This window comes from Lontra canadensis, unplaced genomic scaffold, assembly GCF_010015895.1.
Source record: "Lontra canadensis isolate GAN:19392208 unplaced genomic scaffold, GSC_riverotter_1.0 scaffold3, whole genome shotgun sequence".
Classification (NCBI taxonomy): domain Eukaryota; kingdom Metazoa; phylum Chordata; class Mammalia; order Carnivora; family Mustelidae; genus Lontra; species Lontra canadensis.
This window is the reverse complement of record NW_022630997.1, coordinates 16,428,821-16,451,005: the sequence shown is the minus strand read 5'-3', so window position 1 is coordinate 16,451,005 and position 22,185 is coordinate 16,428,821. Positions and strand designations below refer to the sequence as shown.

Below are 22,185 nucleotides of genomic sequence, written 5' to 3'. Positions count from 1 at the left end.
GGAGTGAAGAATATAAAATGGAGAAGAGACAGTCTCTTCAATAAATGGTGTTGGGAAAACTGGAGAGCTATATGCAAAAAAAAGAAACTGGAACACTTCCTTACACCATATACAATAAACTTAAAATGGATTGAAGACCTAAATGTAAAACTTGCAACCATAAAACTCCTAAAAGAAAATACGGGCAGTAGACCCTTGGACATCAATCTTAGCAATATTTTTTTTGGATCTGTCTCCTCAGGCAAAGGGGAAAAGGATTTGGATTACATCAAAATAAAAAGCTTCTGCATAGAGAACGAAGGAAAACATCAACAACCTACTGAATGGGAGAAAACATTTGCAAATTATTTATCTGTTAAGGGGTTAATATCCAAAATATATAAAGAACTCGTACAATGTAACACCAAAAAAACAATCTAATTAAATAACGAGAAGAAGACTTCAAAAGACATTTTTTCAAAGAAGACATATAGATGGCTAATAGACATGTGAAAAGATGCTCAACACCATGACTCATCAGGGAAAAGCAAATCAAAACCACAATGAGCTATCACCTCACCTGTCAGAATGGCTAGCAACAAAAAGACAAGAAATAACAAGCACTGGCAAGGACAGCATGTGGAGAAAAGGGAACCCTCATGCACTGTTGGTAGGAATGTAAACACAGACACCATGGAGAACAGTATGAGGGATACTTTAAAAATTAAAAATAAAAACTACTATATGATCTAGCAATTCCACTTCTGGGTATTTATCCAAAGAAAACCAAAATGCTAATTTGAAAAGATATGTGCAACCCCACGTTCACAGCACTATCATTCATAATAGCCAACACATAAAAACAACCTAAGTGGCTATCAATGGATGAATGCATAAAGAAGTTGTGGTATATATATATATATATACACACACACACACACACACAATGGAATATTATTCAGCTATAAAACACAAGGAAATCCTACTATCTGTGACAATATGGATGGACCCTAAAGACTTATTCTAAGTGAAATAAGTGACACAGAGAAAGACAAATACTGTACGATCTTACTTATACGTGTAATCTTAAAAACAATACAAAACCAAACCCATAAAAAAAGAGATCAGTCTTGTGGCTACCAGAGACGGAGGGTAGGGAGAGGGGGAACTGGAGGAAGGTAGTCAAAAGATGCAAACTTCCAGTTACAGGATAAAGAAGATAAATAAGGGATATAGGGACGCCTGGGTGGCTCAGTCGGTTAAGCCACTGCCTTTAGCTCAGGTCATGATCCCAGGGTCCTGGGACTGTGTCCCGCATCAGGCTCCTTGCTCCGCGGGTAGCCTGCTTCTCTCTCTGCCTCTGCCTCCCACTCTGCCTATTTGTGTGCGCTCTTTCTCTCTCTCTCTCTGACAAATAAATAAATAAAATCTTTAAAAAAAAAAAAGGGATGCAATGTACAATAGGAGAATTTAGCTAACACCACTGTATAATATACAGGAAAGCTATTAAAGAGAACAAAATCCTAAGAGTTCTCATCATGAGGAGAAAAAATTTTTTCCTTTCTTCCTTTTTTTCTTTTACTGTATCTATTAGAAAAGATGGATGTGAGCTGAACCTCTTCACTATATACGTAAATTAAACCATCATTCTGTATGCCTTAAACATCATAGTGACGTAAGCCAATTATTTCTCAATAAAACTGGGGAGGCGGATGAAGGTGTGGTGCCACTTCCAGCATGGCAGAGTAAAACCCACTACGGCCTTTCTCTGATTATAGCCAAAAATCCTATATTAAATATAAAAAGTAACTACCTGGAGGCTCTAAAATTGAGCATAAGCAGACATATTATAGAAGGGAGTCAAATTTGGAGAAACACCCACAAAAGGAGTTTCAAGTTGCCTTTTCTGCTATTTTTCTTTCAGGCTTTCACAGGGATGTACAGGGGAGAAGCTGTATAGACGACCAAAACTTCGATAGAAACTTCACCTTTCTGTAGACAGAAACCAGGAAAAGGGGCTTCTGCTGGTCAGAGAACAGAGAATCCTGGACAAACCAGGAGAAAGTCTTCCCCTAATTCTGTATATAATAGTTGCACAATTCTCAGGCTTATGCCTGAGCTAAGCAAATATGGAACAGAGAAACAAGCAGCAAAGCAAAAGCTTTAGGAACCGAATGGATATTTGGTGGGGGTTTTGTGTGTCCGTCTGTGTGTGTTTGGTTTTTTTTTTATTTGTTTGTTTGTTTGTTTGAGAGGCAGAGAGAGAGAGAAAGCAGGAAGAGGCAGAGAGGGAGGGAAAAAGAATCTGAAGCAGACTCCATACTGATCGAGGAGCCCGTGGGGCTCCATCCCACAAACCCGAGATCATGACCTGGGCCAAAAACCAGGAGTCAGACCCTTAACCAACTGAGCCACCCAGGTGCCCCCGAATGGATGTATGAACCACAGTCCAAGTCTTGACTAACCCTTGAGTGGTACATGTGTGGACCATATCCAAAGCAGCACAGAAAGTCTCTGAGAACTGAACTGGTATTGGAACCACAAGTAAAATATATATTATGTAAAGCAAAAAAAAATAATAATAATAATAATAATAATTCACTAGATGGGCTTAAGAGCAGAATGGACTGACACAGAAGTCAGTGAACCTAAAGACAGAACAGTAGAAACTATTAAGAAGAAGGGGAAAAAAAAGGAAGAAATCAAATAAGGTTTCAGGAAAGAGTGGGACAATATCAAAAAGCCTAACATCTGTGTAACTGCAGTCCAAGAAAAGGAAGAAGAAAGAACGTGGAGCAGAAAAAATTTTGCAAAAAAGAACGGCCAAAAACTCCCAAATTTAGTGAGAGTCAAAAAGCTCAGCAAATCCCAAACAGGATGAACTCACAGAAAAACCACGCCTAGACATATCATAATCAAAGTGCTAAAAGGCAAAGATAAGGGAAAAAACCTAAAAGAGCCTACAGAAAAACAGCATATTACAAACAAGGAAAAAAACAATTAAAATGACAACAGACTTATTTTCAGAAACCACAGGGACCAGAAAAGGGGGAATAATATTTTCAAAATACTTAAAGACTTGCGGCACCTGGGTGGCTTAGTTGTTAAGCCTCTGCCTTTGGCTCAGGTCATGATCCCAGGATCTTGGGATCGAGCCCCAGACTGGGTTCCCTGTTCAGCGAGGAGCATGCTTCTCCCTCTCCCACTCCCCCTACTTGTGTTCATTCTCTTGCTGTGTCTCCTCTCTCTGTCAAATAAATAAATAAAACCTTAAAAAAATACTTAAAGATAAGAACCTATCAACTCAAAATTCTAAATCCAGCAAAAATACCTGAGAAATGAAGGAAAATTTTTAAATTTTACCACCTAAAAGCATTTCTTTTAGAGCATTTCTTTAGAAGGAAATTAGAATCTTCTGGAATAAAAAGAGCAATGGAAATAGAAAATATCTAGATAAATATAAAAAATTTTTCTCTCTGAAATTCTTTAGAATATGGGTAATAGCCCATATTCTAAAGTCCATATTCATAGGCAAAAATTATGGCAGTGTCTGGTAGAGTTTTCAATGTATATAGATGTAATACATACAACTATAACATCAAAGTAAGTGTGGGGGTTGGTGATTATGGGACACTATCTAGTAGAAAACTGTTACATTTTATTGAAGTGATACTACACTAGGGGTGCCTGGGTGGCTCAGTCAGTTAAACGTCTGACTCTTGAGCTCAGCTCAGGTCTTGATCTCGGGGTCATGAGTTCAAGCCCCACACTGGGCTGCATGATGGGCGATAGGCATTGATCCTACTTTAAAAAGAAAAGTGAAGTGATACAACACTAACTGTAAGTAGCCTAGGAAAGGTATAATGTATAATGTAACCCTAGACCTGCTAAAAATACACAAAGAAATATAGCCAAAGCCAACTGGAATATTATATGTATATGTATATGGTATATGTGTATGGATCGTATATGTATATGGTATATGTATATGGTTTAAATACTTAATGAGAGAAAAAGATTGTCACACTAGATAACAAACAAGACCTAACTACAAGCTCTGTACAAGTCAGTCACTTTAGGGGCACTTGGGTGGCTCAATCAATTAAGCAAATGAATCTTGATCTCAGTTCAGGTCTTCATCTTAGAGTCTGGGCTCCATAATGGGCGTGGAGCCTACTTAAAAAAAAAAAAAAAGCCACTTTAAATATAAAAATATAGATAAGTTAATAGTTAAAGGTAGAAAAAGATAAACACATAAACACTAATCAAAAAAGAAAAACCAGCGGTGACTGGCTGGCTCAGTCAGTAGAGGATGCAACTCTTGATCTCAGGGTTGTGGGTTTCAGCCCCACACCGGGTGTAGAGATTAAAGATAAAATCTTTGAGAAAGCGGGAAAAAGAGAAAAACCACAATGGCTGTATGAATATCAGACCAAACAGACCTCAGAAAAGGAATATTACCAGAAATAAAGTAGGACATTACACAAGGATAAAAGGGTTAACTCACCAAAATACAATAATCCTAAATGTGTACACATGAGACAGCAAAGCTACAAAATATATAAACCGAAAAGTGAAAGAACTAAAAAAAATAGATAAACTTACAATTATATTTAGAGATTGTAACAGTCCTCTCTGTCCCTTTAGAACAAGTGGACAGAAAAATATGTGAAAACAGAGACCATATCACACAATTTGACCAAATTGAAACTCAAAGAATAGTCTACTCCAAGAGCAGAATCAAGTGCAGAAGAGTCGTTTACCAGGATGGACCGTATTCTGGGCTATAAAACAAGTCTCAGTAAATTTCAAAGGACTGAAATCATATTAAGAATATCCTTGGACCGGGGCACCTGGGTGGCTCAGTGGGGTTAAAGCCTCTGCCTTCGGCTCAGGTCATGATCCCAGGGTCCTGGGATTGAGCCCCGCATCGGGCTCTCTGCTCAGCGGGGAGCCTGCTTCCTCCTCTCTCTCTCTGCCTGCCTCTCTGCCTACTTGTGATCTCTGTCTGTCAAATAAATAAATAAAATCTTTAAAAAAAAAAAAAAAGAATATCCTTGGACCAAAACAGAATTAAACTTAATATTACTACCAGAAAGATACCTGAAAAAATTAAAAAATCCCCCAATTGGGGCACCTGGTTGGCTCCGTCAATTAAGTGTCTGCCTTGGACTTGGGTTGTGATCCCAGGGTCCAGGGATCAAGCCCCATGTTGGGCTCCCCAGGGCTCAGCGGGGAGAATGCTCCTCCCTCTCCCTCTCCCTGCCCCCAACTTATGCTCTCTGTCAAATAAATGAATAAAATCCTTAAAATAATTAAAATAAAATAAAAATCCCCAAATATTTGGAAATTAAACAAAATAGTCCTAATAATCCAAAGGTCAAAGAAGAATCACAAAGGAAATCAGAAAATATGTTGAACCCGAATGACAATGTAAACACAACAAATGAAAATGTTTGAGATGCAACTGAAGTACTATTTAAAGGGAAATTTATAGGACTAAGCATTTATACTAGAAAAAAAAAAAGTCTCGGGGCACCTGGGTGGCTCAGTGGGTTAAACCTCTGCCTTCAGCTCAGGTCATGATCTCACGGTCCTAGGATGGAGCCCCACATCGGGCTCTTTGCTCAGCAGGGAGCCTGCTTCCTCCTCTCTCTCTGCCTGTCTCTTTGCCTACTTGTGATCTCTGCCTGTGAAATAAATAAATTAATTAAAAAAAAAAGGGCAGACTAGAGTGAGTAACTCAGACTCTTATCGCTACACAGGCTTAAGATAACACTGATTTTAAAAAATTTTAAAAAAGAAGAAAAAGTCTCATATCAGTGACCTAAACTTTTATCCTAAGAAACTAGCAAAACTCAAAGCAAGGGATGCCTGGGTGGCTCAGTCAGTTAGGCGGCTGCCTTCGGCTCAGGTCAGGATCCCAGCATCAGGCTGGGAGTCCCACATCAGGCTCCTTGCTCCGTGGGGAGCCTGCTTCTCCCTCTGCCTCTGCCTGCCACTCTGACTGCCTGTACTCTCTCTATCTCTCTGACCAATAAATAAATAAAATCTTAAAAAAAAAAAAAAGTAAGCAACAAGAAGGAAATTAAGAGCAGGAATCTATGAAATAGAAAACTAAAAAATGAGAGAGACAAAAGTAAAACTGACTATGAAACCAAAAGCTAGTTCTCTGGGGGGGGAAAAAGTCAATAAACCTGAAAAACACATAGCCAGACTGGCCAAGAAAAAAAGAAGACATAAATTATCAAAATCAGGAAAGAAAGAAAGGAAATTAGTACAGACTCTACAGACATGAAAAATTAATATTACAAACCACTATATGCCCATAAAACTTACAACCTAATGAAATAAAACAAATTACTTGAAAGACACAACCTTCCAAAAGTCACTCTGAAGAAATACAAGAATTTATTATATTATTATAGAGTCTATTCTACTACAGAGATTATATTAAACAAATTGGGTTTAAAGTTAAAAACCTTCCAAGAAAGTAAATTCCAGGCCCAGCTTGCTTCACTGACAAATTCTACCAAATATTTATGGAAAAAAATAATACCACTTCTATACAAATTCTTCCAGAAAATAGATGAGAGAATTTTATGAGGTCAACATTACCTGATGCTAAACCCAGAAAATGACATTATAAGAAAATAAAATTACAGATGAATAGCCCTCATGAATATGGGCAAATCAAATCCAGCAGCACATAAAAATGATACTAAGTTTAAAAAAAAAAAGATAGGGGTGCCTGGGTGGCTCAGTTGGTTAAGCATCTGCCTTTGGCTCAGGTCATGATCCCAAGATCCTAAGATTGAGCCTTGCTTGGGCTCCCTGCTCAGCAGGGGCGTCTGCTTCTCCCTCTCCCTCTACCACTCTTGCTCTTTCTCATGCACTTTCTCTCTCAAATAAATAAAATCTTTTAAAAAATTTAAAAATTAAAAAAATAATAAGTTACAATCATGTGGGGTTGGTTCAACATTAAAAAATTAATCAATCACGAGGCACCTGTCGGGTTCCGTCATTTAAGTGTCTGGCTTTGATTCAGGTCATGATTCCAAGGCCCTGGGATCGAGCCCCACATCCAGAGCCTGGTCTCCCTCTGCCTGCCATTCTGTCTACTTGTGCTCTTTCTCTCTCTGTCAAATAAATAAATAAAATCTTAAAAAAAAAAAATCAATCACTATATCAACAGTCTATAGTAGGAAAACCATGATATCATCTCAATAAAATGCTAAAATTTTTAATATTTAATTTACTTATTTTATGAAAGAGAGAGAGAACACACATGTGAGTGGGGAGAGCAGCAGAAGGAGAGGGAAGAATCCCAAGAAAACTCCACACTGAGCTTGGAGCTGAACACTGGGCTTGACTTCATGACCCTGAGATCATGACCTGAGACAAAACCAAGAGCTGGATGGATGGTCAACTGACTGAGTCACCCAGGTGCCCCACGCTAAATTTTTAAAAAAGGTTTATTTACTTATTTGAGAGAGGAAGAGTGAGAGAGCATGAGCAGGATCGGGACAGTGGGAGAGGGAGAAGCAGACTCCTCACTGAGCAGGGAGCCCAGTGGGGCTCGATCCCAAGACCCTGAGATCATGACTTGAGCCAATATCAAGAGTCAGATACTCAACTGACTGAGACATCCAGGCACTCCATGCTAAAATTTTAAAACAGAATCTGATATTCATTAATGAGAATAACTTTCAGGAAACTAGAAACAAAAGGGAATATCTTCAGCCTGATAAAGGGTATCTATGAAAAAAACATATTGCTAACGTCACATTGAATGAAGTACTGAATCCTTAGATCTTAAGATTGGAAAAAAGATAATTATATCCATTCCCACCATTCTGTTTTAATATATTATAGAGGTCCTAATTAGTGAAATAAGACAAGAATTAAAAGATTAGAATGAAAGGAGTAAAACGCTTTTATTCCCAAACTACATAGCTGTTTACACAGAAAATTCTAGTAAGATTATAAGTCACTAAATCTAATAAGTGAGTTTAGCAAGATGACAAATTTGGAAATTAATAGTCTTTCTATATACTAACAATGAGAAAATAATAATTGAAATTCTAAAAAATACCATTTACAATAGCACCAAATTCCATTAAATACTTTAAGATAAATTTAATAAAATATGTACAATATGTTTGATGAAAAAATCAAAGACTTCAACAAATGTTTATGGGCTCTAAGATGTTATTACTAAGATGTCAATTTTTCCCAAAATGATCTATAGATTCATCATAATCTTTTTTTAAAAAAGATATTTATTAGGGCACCTGGGTGGCACAGTTGTTAAGTATCTGAGTTTGGCTCAGGTCATGATCCCAGGGTCCTGGGATCGAGCCCCACCCACATCAGGCTGCCTGCTCAGCAGAAGGCCTGCTTTTCCCTCTCCAACTCCCCCTGTTTGTGTTCCTTCTCTCGCTGTGTCTCTTTGTCAAATAAATAAATAGAATCTTTTAAAAAATGATATTTATTTATTTATTTATTTGAAAGAGAGAGAAAGAGGGAGGGAGAGAGCACAAGCAGGGGGGAGTGGCAGAGGAAGAGGGAGAAGCAGACTCCTTGCTGAGCAGGGAGCCCAGTAGGCTCAATCCCATGACTCTGAAATCATGACCCAAGCCCAAAGCAGACACTCAATCAACTGAGCCACCCAGATGCCCCTAGATTCATCATAATCTTAATCAAAATTTCAGTGGGGTTTTAACAAAAACATATTTAAATTTATATGAAAAAACAGCCAAAATAATTTTGATACATAAGAACAAAGTTCAGGAGCACCTGGCTGGCTCAGACAGTAGAGCATGGGGCTCTTGATCTCAGGACTGTAAGTTCAAGTCCCACACTGGGTATAAAGACTGCGTAAAAATAAAACCTTAAACTTGGGGTGCCTGGGTGGCTCAGTGGGTTAAAGCCTCTGCCTTCGGCTCAGGTCATGATCCCAGGGTCCTGGGATCGAGCCCCATATCAGGCTCTCTGCTCAGCGAGAAGCCTGCTTCCTCCTCTCTCCCTGCCTGTCTCTCTGCCTACGAGTGATCTCTGTCAAATAAATAAAAATTTAAAAATCTCAAAAAAAAAATAAAACCTTAAGAAAAATCTTGGGATGCCTAGGTGGCTCAAGAGGTTAGGCAACCAGCTCTTGAATTCAGCACAGATCATGATCTCCGGGTTGTGAGACTGAACCCTGCATCGGGATCTGTGCTCAGCGAGGAGTCTGCTTCTCTCCTTCTCCTTCTCCCTCTCCCTTTGCCCCTCCTCCTACTTGCACTCTCTTTCTCTAAAACAAAACAAAAACACTTAAAATCTTACCCAAAAAAAAAAAAAAAATTGAAAGACTCACCTGATCTGCTTTTAAAACTTACTTAAAAAAAAAAAAAAGATTTTATTTATTTGACAGAAGGAGACACAGTGAGAGAGAGAACACAAGCAGGGGGAGTGGGAGAGGGAGAAGCATGCTCCTTGCTGAGCAGGGAGCCCAATGCAGGGCTTGATCCCAGAACCCTGGGATCATGGCCTGAGCCGAAGGCAGATGTTTAACGAATTAGCCACCCAGGACCCCATAGAGGAAGATTTCTTAGATGCTACACAAAAAGCATAAATTCATAAAAGAAAAAATTAATAAATGTATTTATCAAAATTTAAAACTTCTTCAACACTTTGCAACTGAGTCCAAGAAAAATGGAAATCTGCTAGCTGGGTTATAACAAAAATCTTTCCCTAATTGGTGGATGAGAATGAAAAATAAAATGGGTCGCCTGGGTGGCTCAGTTGGTTAAGGGTCCAACTCTTGGCTTCAGCTCAGGTCATAACCTCAGGGTCGTGAGATCAAGCCCCACATCAGGCTCCACACTTAGCATGGTGTCTACTCAAGACTATCTTCTTTCCCCTCCCTCTCCCTTCCCCTCTACTTCTGCCCTTGCCCAAGCTCATGCATGCTCTCTCTCTCTCTCTCACTCTCTCAAATAAATAAAATCTTTAAAAAAGGAAAAACAAACAAAAATGTCTTCAAAAGACATTGTGAAGAAAATAAAAATACAGGGATGCCTGGGTGGCTCAGTGGGTTAAACGTCTGCCTTCGGCTCAGGACATGATCCCAGGGTCCTAGGACTGAGTCCCACATCAGGATCCTTGCTCAGAGGGGAGCGTGCTTCTCCCTCTGCGTGCCACTCCTGCTCATGCTCTCTCTCTGACAAATAAATAAACAAAATCTTAAGAAAGAAAGAAAGATAGAGAGAGGAAGGAAGGAAGGAAGGAAGGAAGGAAAAAAGGGAAAATGAAAATACAAGCTAAGATCAGGGAGAAAATATTTGCAAAACACGTAACTGAAAATGTACTAGTGTATAAAATATACAAAGAAACCTCACATCTCAAAAACAAAAAAAATTAAAAAACAACCAATTCTCCTTATAGGATAACTCTAAATAATCTATGTAGATACTCTCCCCTGAAGGGAGCTTAACCTCCCCACCCCCACCAGCAACTTCAGTGCTTACTGCATTTAGTGACTTGCTTCCAAAGAACAAAGTGTGGAAAGGGAGGAAAAATCACAACTCTGCTGTGGAGAAACTTCGCAAACACTACTCTAACCCAGTGATAAAGGCTAGTATCACCAGTGATAATTCATGTTGATAGCATACACACAAATGTTTGACTTTGTGGCACTCTTCTGAAAACCCAAAACCCCAGTCCAACTTTGAGTAAATCATGAATCATTTCAAAATTAAGAAAGCTTCTCCTGAAAAATGTCAAGGTCATGAAAAACAAACATTAAGAAACTGTCAGGCAAGAGAGTAAAGAGATATTAGAACTACATGTAACATGGGTGGAATCCTGGAATACAGAAAGGACATTAGGAGAAAAATGAGTAGAATCTACAAATAAAGCCTAGAGCATAGTATGTGTATGTGTGGTAGGAAAAAACATGCATCATAAAATTTACTGTTTTAGCCATTTTTAAGTGTACTGTTCAAAAGTTGTTAAGTATGTTTACATTGTTGCATAACAGATCTCCAGAACCTTTTTATCTTGCAGAAATGAAGCTCTATACCTATTAAAAAACTCCCTTTGTACCCTTCCCCTCATCCCTTGGTAATCACCATTCTATTTTCTGTATCTACAAATTTGACTACTTTAGATACCTCACTTAAGTGGGACCATACAATATTGTCCTTTTGTGGACTGGTTTATTTCACTTAGCATGATGTTCTCAATGTTCATCCACACTGGAGCATAACAGATTTCCTTCCTTTTTGAGGCTGCATAGTATTCCATTAAAATGTATATACCACATTTTATTTAACCATTCATCCATTAATGGAGATTTGGGTTGCTTTAATCTCTTGGCTATTGTGAACAGTGCTGCTATGAACATGGGTATGCAATGCTTTTTTTAATGGGCAAAAGATCTTCAAAACCAAAGATGGCAAATAAGAAGAGGAAAGATGTTCAACATCATTATTCATTAGGGAAATACAAAATTAAAACCGTAATGAGATATTGCGACACACCTATAAGAAGCCAAAAACAGGGGCGCCTGGGTGACTCAGTGGATTAAGTCTCTGCCTTCAGCTCAGGTCATGGTCTCAGGGTCCTGGGATGGAGCCCCACATAGGGTTCTCTATTCAGCAGGAGCCTGCTCCCCTTCTCTCTCTCTGCCTGCCTCTCTGCCTACTTGTGATTTCTGTCTGTCAAATAAATAAATAAAATCTTAAAAAAAAAAAAAAAAAGAAGAAGAAGAAGCCAAAAACAAACCAACCAACCAACAAACCAGTGCTGGCTAGGATATGGAGGGACTATAACTCCTATATATTGCTGAAGGAAATGTAAAATAGTACATCTCTTTGGAAAACAGTTTGGTGTTTTTCTTTATAAGGAATATCTTAACCAAGACGGCCAAAAACCCATTCATAGGTATGTAACCAAGTGAAATGAAAGCTTGTGTTCACATAAAACCTTGTACAATGATGTTAACAGGGGCTTCACTTATAATCGTTAAAAACTGGAAACCTCGGGGGCCCTGGGTGGCTCACTCATTTAGCATCTGCATTCAGCTCAGGTCATGATCTGGGATTGAGCCCTGCATCAGGCTCCCTGTTCTGCAGGAAGCCTGCTTCTCCCTTTCCCACTCCTCCTCCCCCTCCTTGTGTTCCCTCTCTCACTGTTTCTCTGTCAAATAAATAAATAAATCTTTAAAAAACTCAAAAAACTAGAAACCTCCCAAATGTCCTTCAACTGAAGTGGATAAACCAAGCTGGCATAGACCTACAATGGGATATTATTTCACGATATAAAGGAATAAACAGGGGTGTCTGGGTGGCTCAGTAAGTTAAGCATCTGCCTTTGGCTGAGGTCATGATCCCAGGGTCCTGGAATCGAGTCCCACATCAGGCTCCCTGCTCGTGCTCTCTCCTGCTCTCTCTCTCTCTTTCAAATAAATAAAATCTTTTTTTTTTTTTAAAGGAATAAACTACTGATACATCCATCAACATGGATGAATTTCAAATAAGTTACTATGTAAAAGAAGTCAGACTCAATAGACTACACAATCTCACCTCTGGGTGAAAAAAAGCAAAAAGGAAAACTCTGAGGACAGGGAACAGATTTGTGGCTGCTAAGGGTTTAGGGTGAGTGAAGGAGTTGACCTCACAAGAGCACAAGAGACATTCTGGGATGATGAAACTCTTTTATACCTTGATTCTTTGGTGATAATTATACTTCTGTACACATTTGTCAAAACTCAGAACCGTACATTAAAAAGGGTGAATTTTACCATACATGTAAATTAAACCTTTAAAAACTTGACTTAAAAACTAAATGTTTTAGGGCGCCCGGGTGGCTCAGTTGGTTAAGCATCTGCCTTTGGCTCAGGTCATGATCCCAGGGTCCTGGGAACAAGTCCTGCATCGGGCTCCCTGCTTAGCGGGGAGTTTGCTTCACCCTCTACCCTTCTCCCCTGCTTCTGATCTCTCTCTCTCTCACTCTCCCTCAAACACATAAATAAAATCTTAAAAAAAAAAAAAACAAAAAAACTAAGTGTTTCTTTCATCATACTTTATTCAAAATGGAAAGCATTGAAACATGTTGTTTGTTCGGTTTCATTTAGGGATATTTTTCATTTCCCTATTTGTGATCTCCTGGTTCACATTTTAATTCCCTTGGCAGATTTGAGCAGGCCTAGATATCCTCTCTTATCTTGTTGCTGTAGCTATAAGGGCTTACCTCATTTGACTGTGCACATGGCTCAGTTGAGTAGGTATGTCAGGCTTCTATAAAATATCTCTCTCACCTCAACTTTCCTTCCTTTTCTCACTGAAAGGTATCTTTATTCATCTATTAATGGATGCTAAGGCCTCTAGGGCAGCTCTTCACCCTTGGAAAATTCTACATTCTCAAAAACAAGGATTTTGGTAAAGTTGGGTGGACACAAACCCTATAAGGAACACTGAGCACATTTGGCATTTGAAGTCTGCTAAAGGGTTCTCATGGAAGACTTCTTAGCTCCTAAAAAAAAGATGATGTGTCTTGATATGACAACTGGAACTTGTTATTCTCAAGGGAGGGGACCTGATGCTAAAGCTATTATACTAAGAAAGCTATTATATTGAGAGAGAGAAACAGAGAACACCTGGGTCCTTGCAACACTGCTGAGCATCAGATCACGTCCTTCTGGAATTGTCATTCCTTAGAATTCTTGCAAAGTGAAATAATTTTCCTATTGTTCAAGGTAGTTTAAATCAAAGGTTTCTCATATCTGCAGGTGAAAACATCCTACTAATAGAAGGCCCTACTCCCACTGCCTAAAATGTCATAGCAAAGCTATCCATGGCTGTTAGAGTTTTCCTCTACTGCTCTAAAAAAGAAAATAAGAAAAAAATTTCGTCTTCCTAGGCAATTCTTTTCTACTGTTTGCATCTACTCTTTCTCCTAGTACTTATTCCAAATCCCCTCCAGTTTTCACATGATATGGGAGAGAGTTTTCACAAATAGTCCCAACAAAAGGGATAGAGCAAACTAATCTGCAGGAATAGGAAGTGGACTGGTGGTTGCCCAGAGATAGAAAGCAAGGGATAGAAGTGCTAAGAGGTGGTAGGAGGGATATAAAGGGACAAAGGAAACCTTTGGTAGGTGATAGATATGTTCGTTATCTTGATTGTAGTGAAAGCTTCGTGTATATAAATGTATGTCAAACTTATCAAAAACTGTATACTTTAAACAAGTGCAGTTTATTATATATCAATTATACCTCAATAAAGCTAGTAAGTGAGGGAGTTTTTTTTAATAGTTTTAGTGAGGGGCTTTCTGTTTCTGTGCAATCTATAGAAACCTTTCCTGACCTTTCAAATTCCAGGTAGGTTTATAGACTCTTCACTCAAATTTACAGGGATACATGTCCTCTTTCAGAAATAAGTTATATTTACTATGACCACAGAGTAAATTTTCATTAAGCCAATCAGCAAAAGGCTTGGAATAAAGATTCTTATCTACTGCCCACTTCTTCTCGTAGGTTATGCTAAAAATACACAGGTACATTAAAACTCTTTAAAATCCTGTACCTTCTCAAATCACACAATGTTCTTTTGGGATCCAAGCTCTTCTATTTGCTGCTGTCAATCTCCACCTACTCTTTAACTCCCATCTCACTGGCAGTCACTAAATCCACAAGCCTCCCTACTTTCTCTCTCTCACACACACAAACATAAGGGCCACAGGGATGCTAACCAGCTTTGTATTGAGATGAATTATGAGTTCCCAAAAGCAAAGAATTCCACATATAACTTCCTATTGCCTGAGAAGAGACTTCTAGACTTCTATGCCATGAAGGAAACCAAGCAACTAGAAGAGAATCTTTTGTAGTTTTTTCTTCTTACATGCCAAAAATCACAGCTGACAGGGGGAGGGGAGTAAAAAGAAAAGAAAGCTTACCCATAGAGTAGAGGTTGTCAAAGCTCTGGTGCATTCGGATAATCTCATAGTAGAGTTCATCATAGCTGCTGGGAGTGGGCAGGAATGTGTCGCCATATGTGATAAACATATTAAAAAGGTTCACAATCTAAAAAAGAAGCAAAAGCCCATACACAGGGATCATGCTATGAAGACCAGAAGGGTATTGTCAGTAGTATGCTGTTGCCAGTTCTTACTGGCTTGTAAGAACTCAATGTTAAATTTTCAGGAATTTTGTGAGCTGGTTGCTTAACAAAGCCATTATTATAAATTGACACATAAACTTAAGTTTATTAAATTATATTAAAATGAAGATAATACTCAAACTCACAACTTCCTAATTATTTTCTATCTTTTGGTATTTGTGTTCTTGAGATTAATTTACACTTCTTACACCTGTGTGGTGGGAATATCATATAATGGTGTGTTATGGCTCATCTCCCCAGGTCTGCATTCAATAATGTCACAATGTTAGCTTGAAATTGGCCATGATGGGAGTAGTTGTACCATAGAAATCCACAAATGCTACAAATCAGGGCCTTTTCCCCTCAAACATTAAACATTTATGAATATATTGGGTAACATCCTGAGAAGATAGTCAAAAGGCACAATGCCCTCCTTCTATCCCAAATAACCAGTCAGATAAACAGGCATCTGTAATGTCCCTCTGAAACCAGTGGAGCCATAATGGAACCATTCATCTGGCTGGGACACCTCCAGACGTTTAGCTCTGTACCAACATAGAGACTACAGTAGCCTAGTTCATTCTCTCACCAGGGACTAAGGCTCACAGAGAGCGGACCCATACCTGCCCCTACCAAACAATATTCTCTCATGAAAAAGAAAGAGTCTCAAGTTTGCCAAAGACATAGGTGAGAGAGGAAGAGTGGGGAGCACCAGTCTAGAGATTCAAATTCAAAAAGAAAATGAAGGCCTGGCTCCCTCTATGCCTTAGTACCCAGAATACTAGCTCCTGTTTCAACCTGGCCTATCTCTTTTAGGGTGTGGCTTCAGAAAAAGGAAAAAAAAATGTTTTTAATGGAAGTACAATTGACACACATTACATTAGTTTCAGGTGTATAACATAGTGATTCAACAAGTCTATACATAGTGCTATGCTTACCACAAGTGGTGCTACCATCTGTCACCATGTAACACCATTACAACACCGTTGACTATACTCCCTGTGCTGTAACTTTTATCCCCATGACGTATTCTTTCCACAACTAGAAGCCTGTTCCTCCCACTCCCCTTAAGAAATATTTTTTTGTTACTCACCATAAGGGCTAATGTAAAAATGTTGTGCTTGGCCAAAAGTACGGTCTCATTTGACATAAGGAACTTCAGCAAATTTATCAAGGCTTTAAAAAACAAAAAACAAAAAACAAAAAACAAAAACAAAAACAAGGTTATCAAAAGAATAATCAATAGAGTTAAATGAAAGCAATGGAAATAGATTTAAGAAATCCAAACAGGGCTACAATAAGTAAGTCACGGCTACCAAACTTTTTTAAAAGCACGTAAGGTAGATTTATCTAGAGCAAGCACTGACCTTCCCAAGGTCATATCTTCTGCCCACGGAAGGTTTTTAAAAATCTACTTCTTCTACTTCTACTTCTACTTCTTTGTGCCACTTTTTTTTTTTTTTTTGGATACCAATAGTTTATCATAAAAGAGAGACACAAAAATTACATGATGAGGGGTGCCTGGGTGGCTCAGTGGGTTAAAGCCTCTGCCTTCGGCTCAAGTCATGATCCCAGGGTCCTGGGATTGAGCCCTGCATGGTGCTCCCTTCTCAGCAGGGAGCCTGCTTCCCCCCTTCTCTCTGCCTGCCTTTCTGCCTACTTGTGATTTCTGTCAAATAAATAAATAAAATCTTTTTTAAAAAAAATTACATGATGAAAGATTTCACAACTTCACTGGAATGGGCAGCTTCACTTAATGCCATTTTAATAATGATTTCTTTCAGTCTACATACTTTCTAAGACTGTCACCATATCTAAATAAATAATCCTTATCATCTAGAACTACTTTGGTGCTTCCATATTCTGAGAGAAGAACTTGATCTTGAAATTTCACACTAACTGGCTGAATCTCTCTACCCCTTCCTTTAGAACCCAAACTAACAGCTACTACCGTTGTTGCTTGCAATTCTATTCCTTGAGATTTTTCTGGAAGTGTTAATGCCTCCTCTGGTTAGTTTTGGCAGCTCTCCTTTCAACTAAAAGTTGTTCAAAGAGGGGAAGAAACTTTCTAAACGCCTGTCCTGCCATGACTGCAGCTGCTGCAAGGGAGACCCACACTCTGACCTCTTTGCACCACTTCTTTAATAGCAATTAAGCTTGGAAATCTGACTACAAAAGGACATCTTAGGGACTCCTGAGTGGCTCAGACAGTAAAGCTTCTGATTCTTGGTTTTGGCTCTGGTCATGATCCCATGCATCCAGCTCTGCGATCAGTGGGGAATCTGCTTGAGATTCTCTCCCTCTGTGCTCTCCCTCCCTCTCTAAAATAAACAAATGTTTAAAAAAAAAAAAAGACCTCTTAGTATTCCAAATTTACTCCCACACAGTGATTTCCCCACCAAATTTATTCAATGTATAGATCAAAATGAGGATCCCCCCTCTCATCCCAGGCTGCTTGCATGTCATCTTGCTATGTTTTAGCTGTGCATTTGTTTCAAACATCATGGCTAAGAGGGACATCTTTCCATTTTAACTGGTCACCAGATGTGCCAACTATACTGGACTTCAGCTCTTTCTCATAAAGAGAAAAAAAAGTCCTTAACTATTCAAACAAAACGGCAGCTTACTCTTTCCTCTCTCAACCATGACAGCATTTGCCAAAAAGGTCCCCTTTCTCCCTGGTATGCTTAATGAGGATTAAAACCCAAGCAACCTCAGTTACAAGACTGACTGCCAAAACCCTAGCTTACCCCTGTAGGTATAAAGACATTTTGCAAATAAACATTAAGCATAGAAGAAATTGTCAGTTGCCTTGTTCTCCTTCACCCAAAACCATGAAGTAAATCCTACTTCTGTGCCCATCATGACTACTGCCGCTGTATCAACCTCCCCTACTTGATGGGAAAGTAGGAAGAAGGGGTTCAGCAGCTGCAAGCAATTGATGGTCCTTCTGTCTTCTCCCCCTCAACTCTCTCTACTCCCACAGACACACAAAAAGGCTTGACCTCTCCTTTTCTAAGACCATATCTGCTTCTTTGCCAGCAAAGAAGTCCATTCTCCCATGCTGTCTGAGCTTTGTGTGAAGCTTACTACCCTTCGAGAAGAGATGTGAGCTTTGATTTGAAGCAGCAGGGAATGATGAGTAGGAGTAAGACTCTCCAGATACTTGCTGCCTGCCACACAACACTCCTTACTCTCAACCTCTGAAAGCAGAGGTTCAGTAAAGAAACAGCAGGCAAGGAAAAGTACAAGGGCCTGTCTACACTCTGTTTCTAAAGTCTGAATCTTCCCCTCAAATAGCAAAAAAGCCTTACTAGAGATGAAGGTCATAGGCATCCTCATTTATGAACTCCTCACCCTTGCACTAACTCAAGTTCGCTGAGGTTTCATAATGGAAAGGCAAATGATAGGCAGCTGGCCCTTTTGATGTTATTTAACAAGCAATCTGTTGGACTAGACCCAAAAAAAGCTCCATAGGAGCCCATTCTGGATCACACGACCTGCTTAACTCCTACCAGGAGCTCAGAGAATGAAGGGGACTAGCTAGAATCCATACAGAAATGACTAACCCAGCCCAAACCTCTCTCTTTAATGAAGATCATCTTGCCGAGTTATTTAAGGGCTGCCCACTCTACCCACTACCCCCAGAGCTTAGGCAAGCCCTGTTAATGGATAAATCATCTGACAATCAGACTAAAAACTCACAGGAGACAAGAGAAAAGAACGGGTAAAGCATGTGGCACAGGGCAAAACAGCAAAACACAATGGCTGGAGAGAGACAAAGCAGCTTTTGTATACATCCAATGAAGGAGGGCTTTTGTCCCTAGCACATACAGCACAAAGATGCGGCCTCAGCAGTGGTTATGTGGTAATTAAGGAGCAGAAAACCTAGAGGAAAAGAAGTGGGAGCGATGATTTATTGCTCCTCTTCTGGACTACAACTAGTCTTGATCTCTGGGATTCAGAGTCAGGGATGACAAAGTGAAAAATACAAGGGGAAGAAGAGAGCAATTCTGGCACAGGCCTAGAGGCAACCTATGTCCCAACTACCACAGACATCAGTGGAGCCAAACAGTTTTGAGAAGAATTCAGCACTGCAGTACTCTGAGGGTCAGTGCCAGGGAAAAACTGCATTCTGCCCGTGATAATTCAGGCAGAGATACCTACCTACTCCATACACAGCCCCCCACCTCCAAAAAAGGCCAGGGTTTTCTCACCTGGAACTGGTCATTCTCTAGAGGAAATTACATAGGCAGAGAAAATGAACAAAGCAACCTTAAAATCCGCTCCCACAAGCCTCTTACATCAGGGACCACAATTCCTCCTCAAGAGAGAATGCCCCAGCATCCCATGGAATAGTGCTTTTTGAAAATCATCACCCTCTGCACTCATTCTGTCAACTGTTTGGTGTCCTCTCTATCACCATGCACACAAGGTCTGCTATCCTCTGACCTGATGTATTGGGAGTTCTAAGTCTGTGAGGCTTCAGGATACCTGATTTTTGGAACTAGAAAGGACTTTAGAGATCATGTAATCCAGTTCCCTCGTTTCTGGATCAGAAAACACCTCTTCCCACCACCACCCCAAGTAGCTAGTGACTAAGCTGAGACTAGAACCTGGTCTCCTGTTTAGTGTGCTTTCTCCCATTCCACTAAGATTAAATAAAGGTGCCAGATGGAATTACATGTTAAAGAGAGAGACGCTTACCTACAAATGGTGTGCTTAGATCTGCTGACTACACTATTCCCAACACTTCTTTTGACTCTGCTTTATAACCCATCTACTGGCTATTTCAGTTCATTTTCATAAATCTGGTCCACTCTTTCTCTTGATCCTGAGGTACTTATTAAGAGTACAGGTGTTTAATACCTCACTATTACCTTTCTACTGCCCATTTGCAACACTTAAAAGACTCCCAAGTAGCTTCTCTCAGCATCAACCACCTCAGCAGGGCCTCTGTATCTGCTCTCGTCGCTCTTCCCTGAAGCTCACCTGTCACACACCTTTCTCCCCTCTTCTGTTTCTGCCTCCTTTGTAGTATCTTGAAAGAAAGAAAGAAATAAAGAAAGGGAAGAAGGAAATGAGAAAGAAAAAAAGAAAAGAGAAAGAAGGAAGAGGGAAGGAAAGGGAGGGAGGGAGGGAGGGAAGGGGAGTAACAGCATGTAACTGTCAACTAAAACTATTCCTATCCCCCTCACTCAGCTTTGCCCTCTTTAAAATTAAGATCTGAACATGGAATGTGATTGGATCTGGACTTTAAAGGGAGCCAAGGGCATCTGGATGGTTCAGTCAGTTAAGTATCCAACTCTTGATTTCAGCTCAGGTCATGATCTCAGGATCGTGAGATAAAGCCAGTGTCAGGCTCCCCACCCAGCGGGGAGTCCATTGGAGATTCTCGCTCTCCCTTTGCGCCTCCCCCTGCTTGTGCACCTGCAATGCACATGCTCTCACTCGCCCTCTCTCTAAATTAAATAAGTCTTTTTAAAATAAATAAATAAATAAAGGGAGCCAAGATCCCCTTTCTTTATGCAAAATCAGAACTGAAACAAAACAAGACAAAAACACTGGTATAAATAATTAGCAGCCAGGCTTATTCATAAGCTGTTATGGTACAGAGCTATGCATGGGATTTAAGTGCAGGCCAAAAAAGAGAACAGCTTCCTATCAGACAGGGGCAAGTCAAGGACAGGAGAAAACTGGCACTCGGGATCTCAGTGCCAACACATAAGTAGCACAGAGCTCACCCTGGCTGGCTCCTGGCTCACCACTTTCCTCATGCACACGTGTATACACACACACACACACACACACATTTTTAGAAAACTGCCCTTTATCCACTTGTCCACTTGGTGTCATCTGGGCACATGACCAGCCAAACTGTTCCACAGATAGTCACAGAAGTAGCAATACATAAGAGAAGAGTTAAGATAACTATAAAAGATAAGAGGTTGGTTGTATAAACATAGCACTGTTCATTAGTCATATGTCTGTAAGAGCTTGGTATCAAGTACATGTTGTAGTCATTGTGGAGATAAGGGGGGGCAGGATGTCTTTTTTTTAATATAACCTTTTGGTTCATCGTGTTTCCAATTTTTTTTTGAAGATTTTTTATTTATTTTAGAGATAGAGGGAGAGAAAGAGAGAGAGTGAGGGGGAGGAGCAGAGGGAGAGGGACAAGCAGACTTCCCACTGAGCATGGAGCCTGAGGACTCCGGGCTCAATCTCACTACCCTGAGATCGTGACCTGAGCGGAAACCAAGAGTCAGATGCTTAACTGACTGAGTCACACAGGCACCCCTCCAATTTTTAAATAGTTTCTATAAGGGGAGAAGAAGCTAACACAAGCTCTTCTTTACCAAAGACTTGATGCTTCATCTGATATATTTCCAAAGAAGGGCCTATGTTAGAGTAACTCAACGCTGTGTAAACAGTATTACCCCTTTGGTGAGCAAAGGCTGCTGATCCCCACAAAACAGAATGGCAGAGCTTATCGAAGAGAGTGTCCTTTTAGATGCAGACAAGCTTTGTAGTTTAAACCTTCCAGGCCTTAAGAGACAATTCTCATCAGCTTCCATCCTCCACAGCCCCCAGGAATGGGCTGCCCCAAAATGCTAACACCAGAGAGACATATCACATAAAGAAATGTATCATATCTTCTTGCTGAGTAACAACCACAGGTTGTTACTCAGGTTAATAACTGTGCCAGAAGCTCACACAAAGTATCTCAAACCTTCCTCTTTTCTACTGCTCTCTATGTGACACCTTAAAAAGAGTTAACTACAGAAATCACTTGCCCCAAACTACACTCATCTCTTTTCAAAGGGAGAAATATATTGGCCATAAGTGCTAAGGAAGGTAACATATATTAAGTGTCTGCTAGATACTAAGCATTATGTAAAGCACTGAAAGTACATTATTCTCATCAAATCCCCTTAACTATCCAATGAAGAAGGTATTATTGGTCCTGATTTACAGATGACTAAATTGAAATTCAGAAGGGTTAAATAAGTTACTCAAAGCCACATAGCTAGTTGGAGTTAAACTGCATCAAGGGCAACAACAT

The 22,185-nt window shown here is 39.7% G+C and overlaps 1 protein-coding gene and 1 pseudogene across 3 annotated transcripts in view; both read right to left on the bottom strand.

Moving 5' to 3' along the window:
• The window catches only part of ARMH3 (armadillo like helical domain containing 3), a 180,598-nt gene that overhangs the window by 88,982 nt on the left and 69,431 nt on the right, over window positions 1–22,185 (bottom strand). For all 3 annotated transcript variants that reach the window (XM_032881700.1, XM_032881708.1, XM_032881705.1), the window contains exons 21-22: window positions 16,216–16,298; window positions 14,920–15,046 (exon numbers count right to left, since the gene is read on the bottom strand). In XM_032881700.1, coding sequence (XP_032737591.1) covers window positions 14,920–15,046; window positions 16,216–16,298 — 210 coding nt within the window. The remainder of the gene's footprint in view (window positions 1–14,919; window positions 15,047–16,215; window positions 16,299–22,185) is intronic.
• Window positions 16,836–17,285, bottom strand: LOC116881769 (annotated as a pseudogene).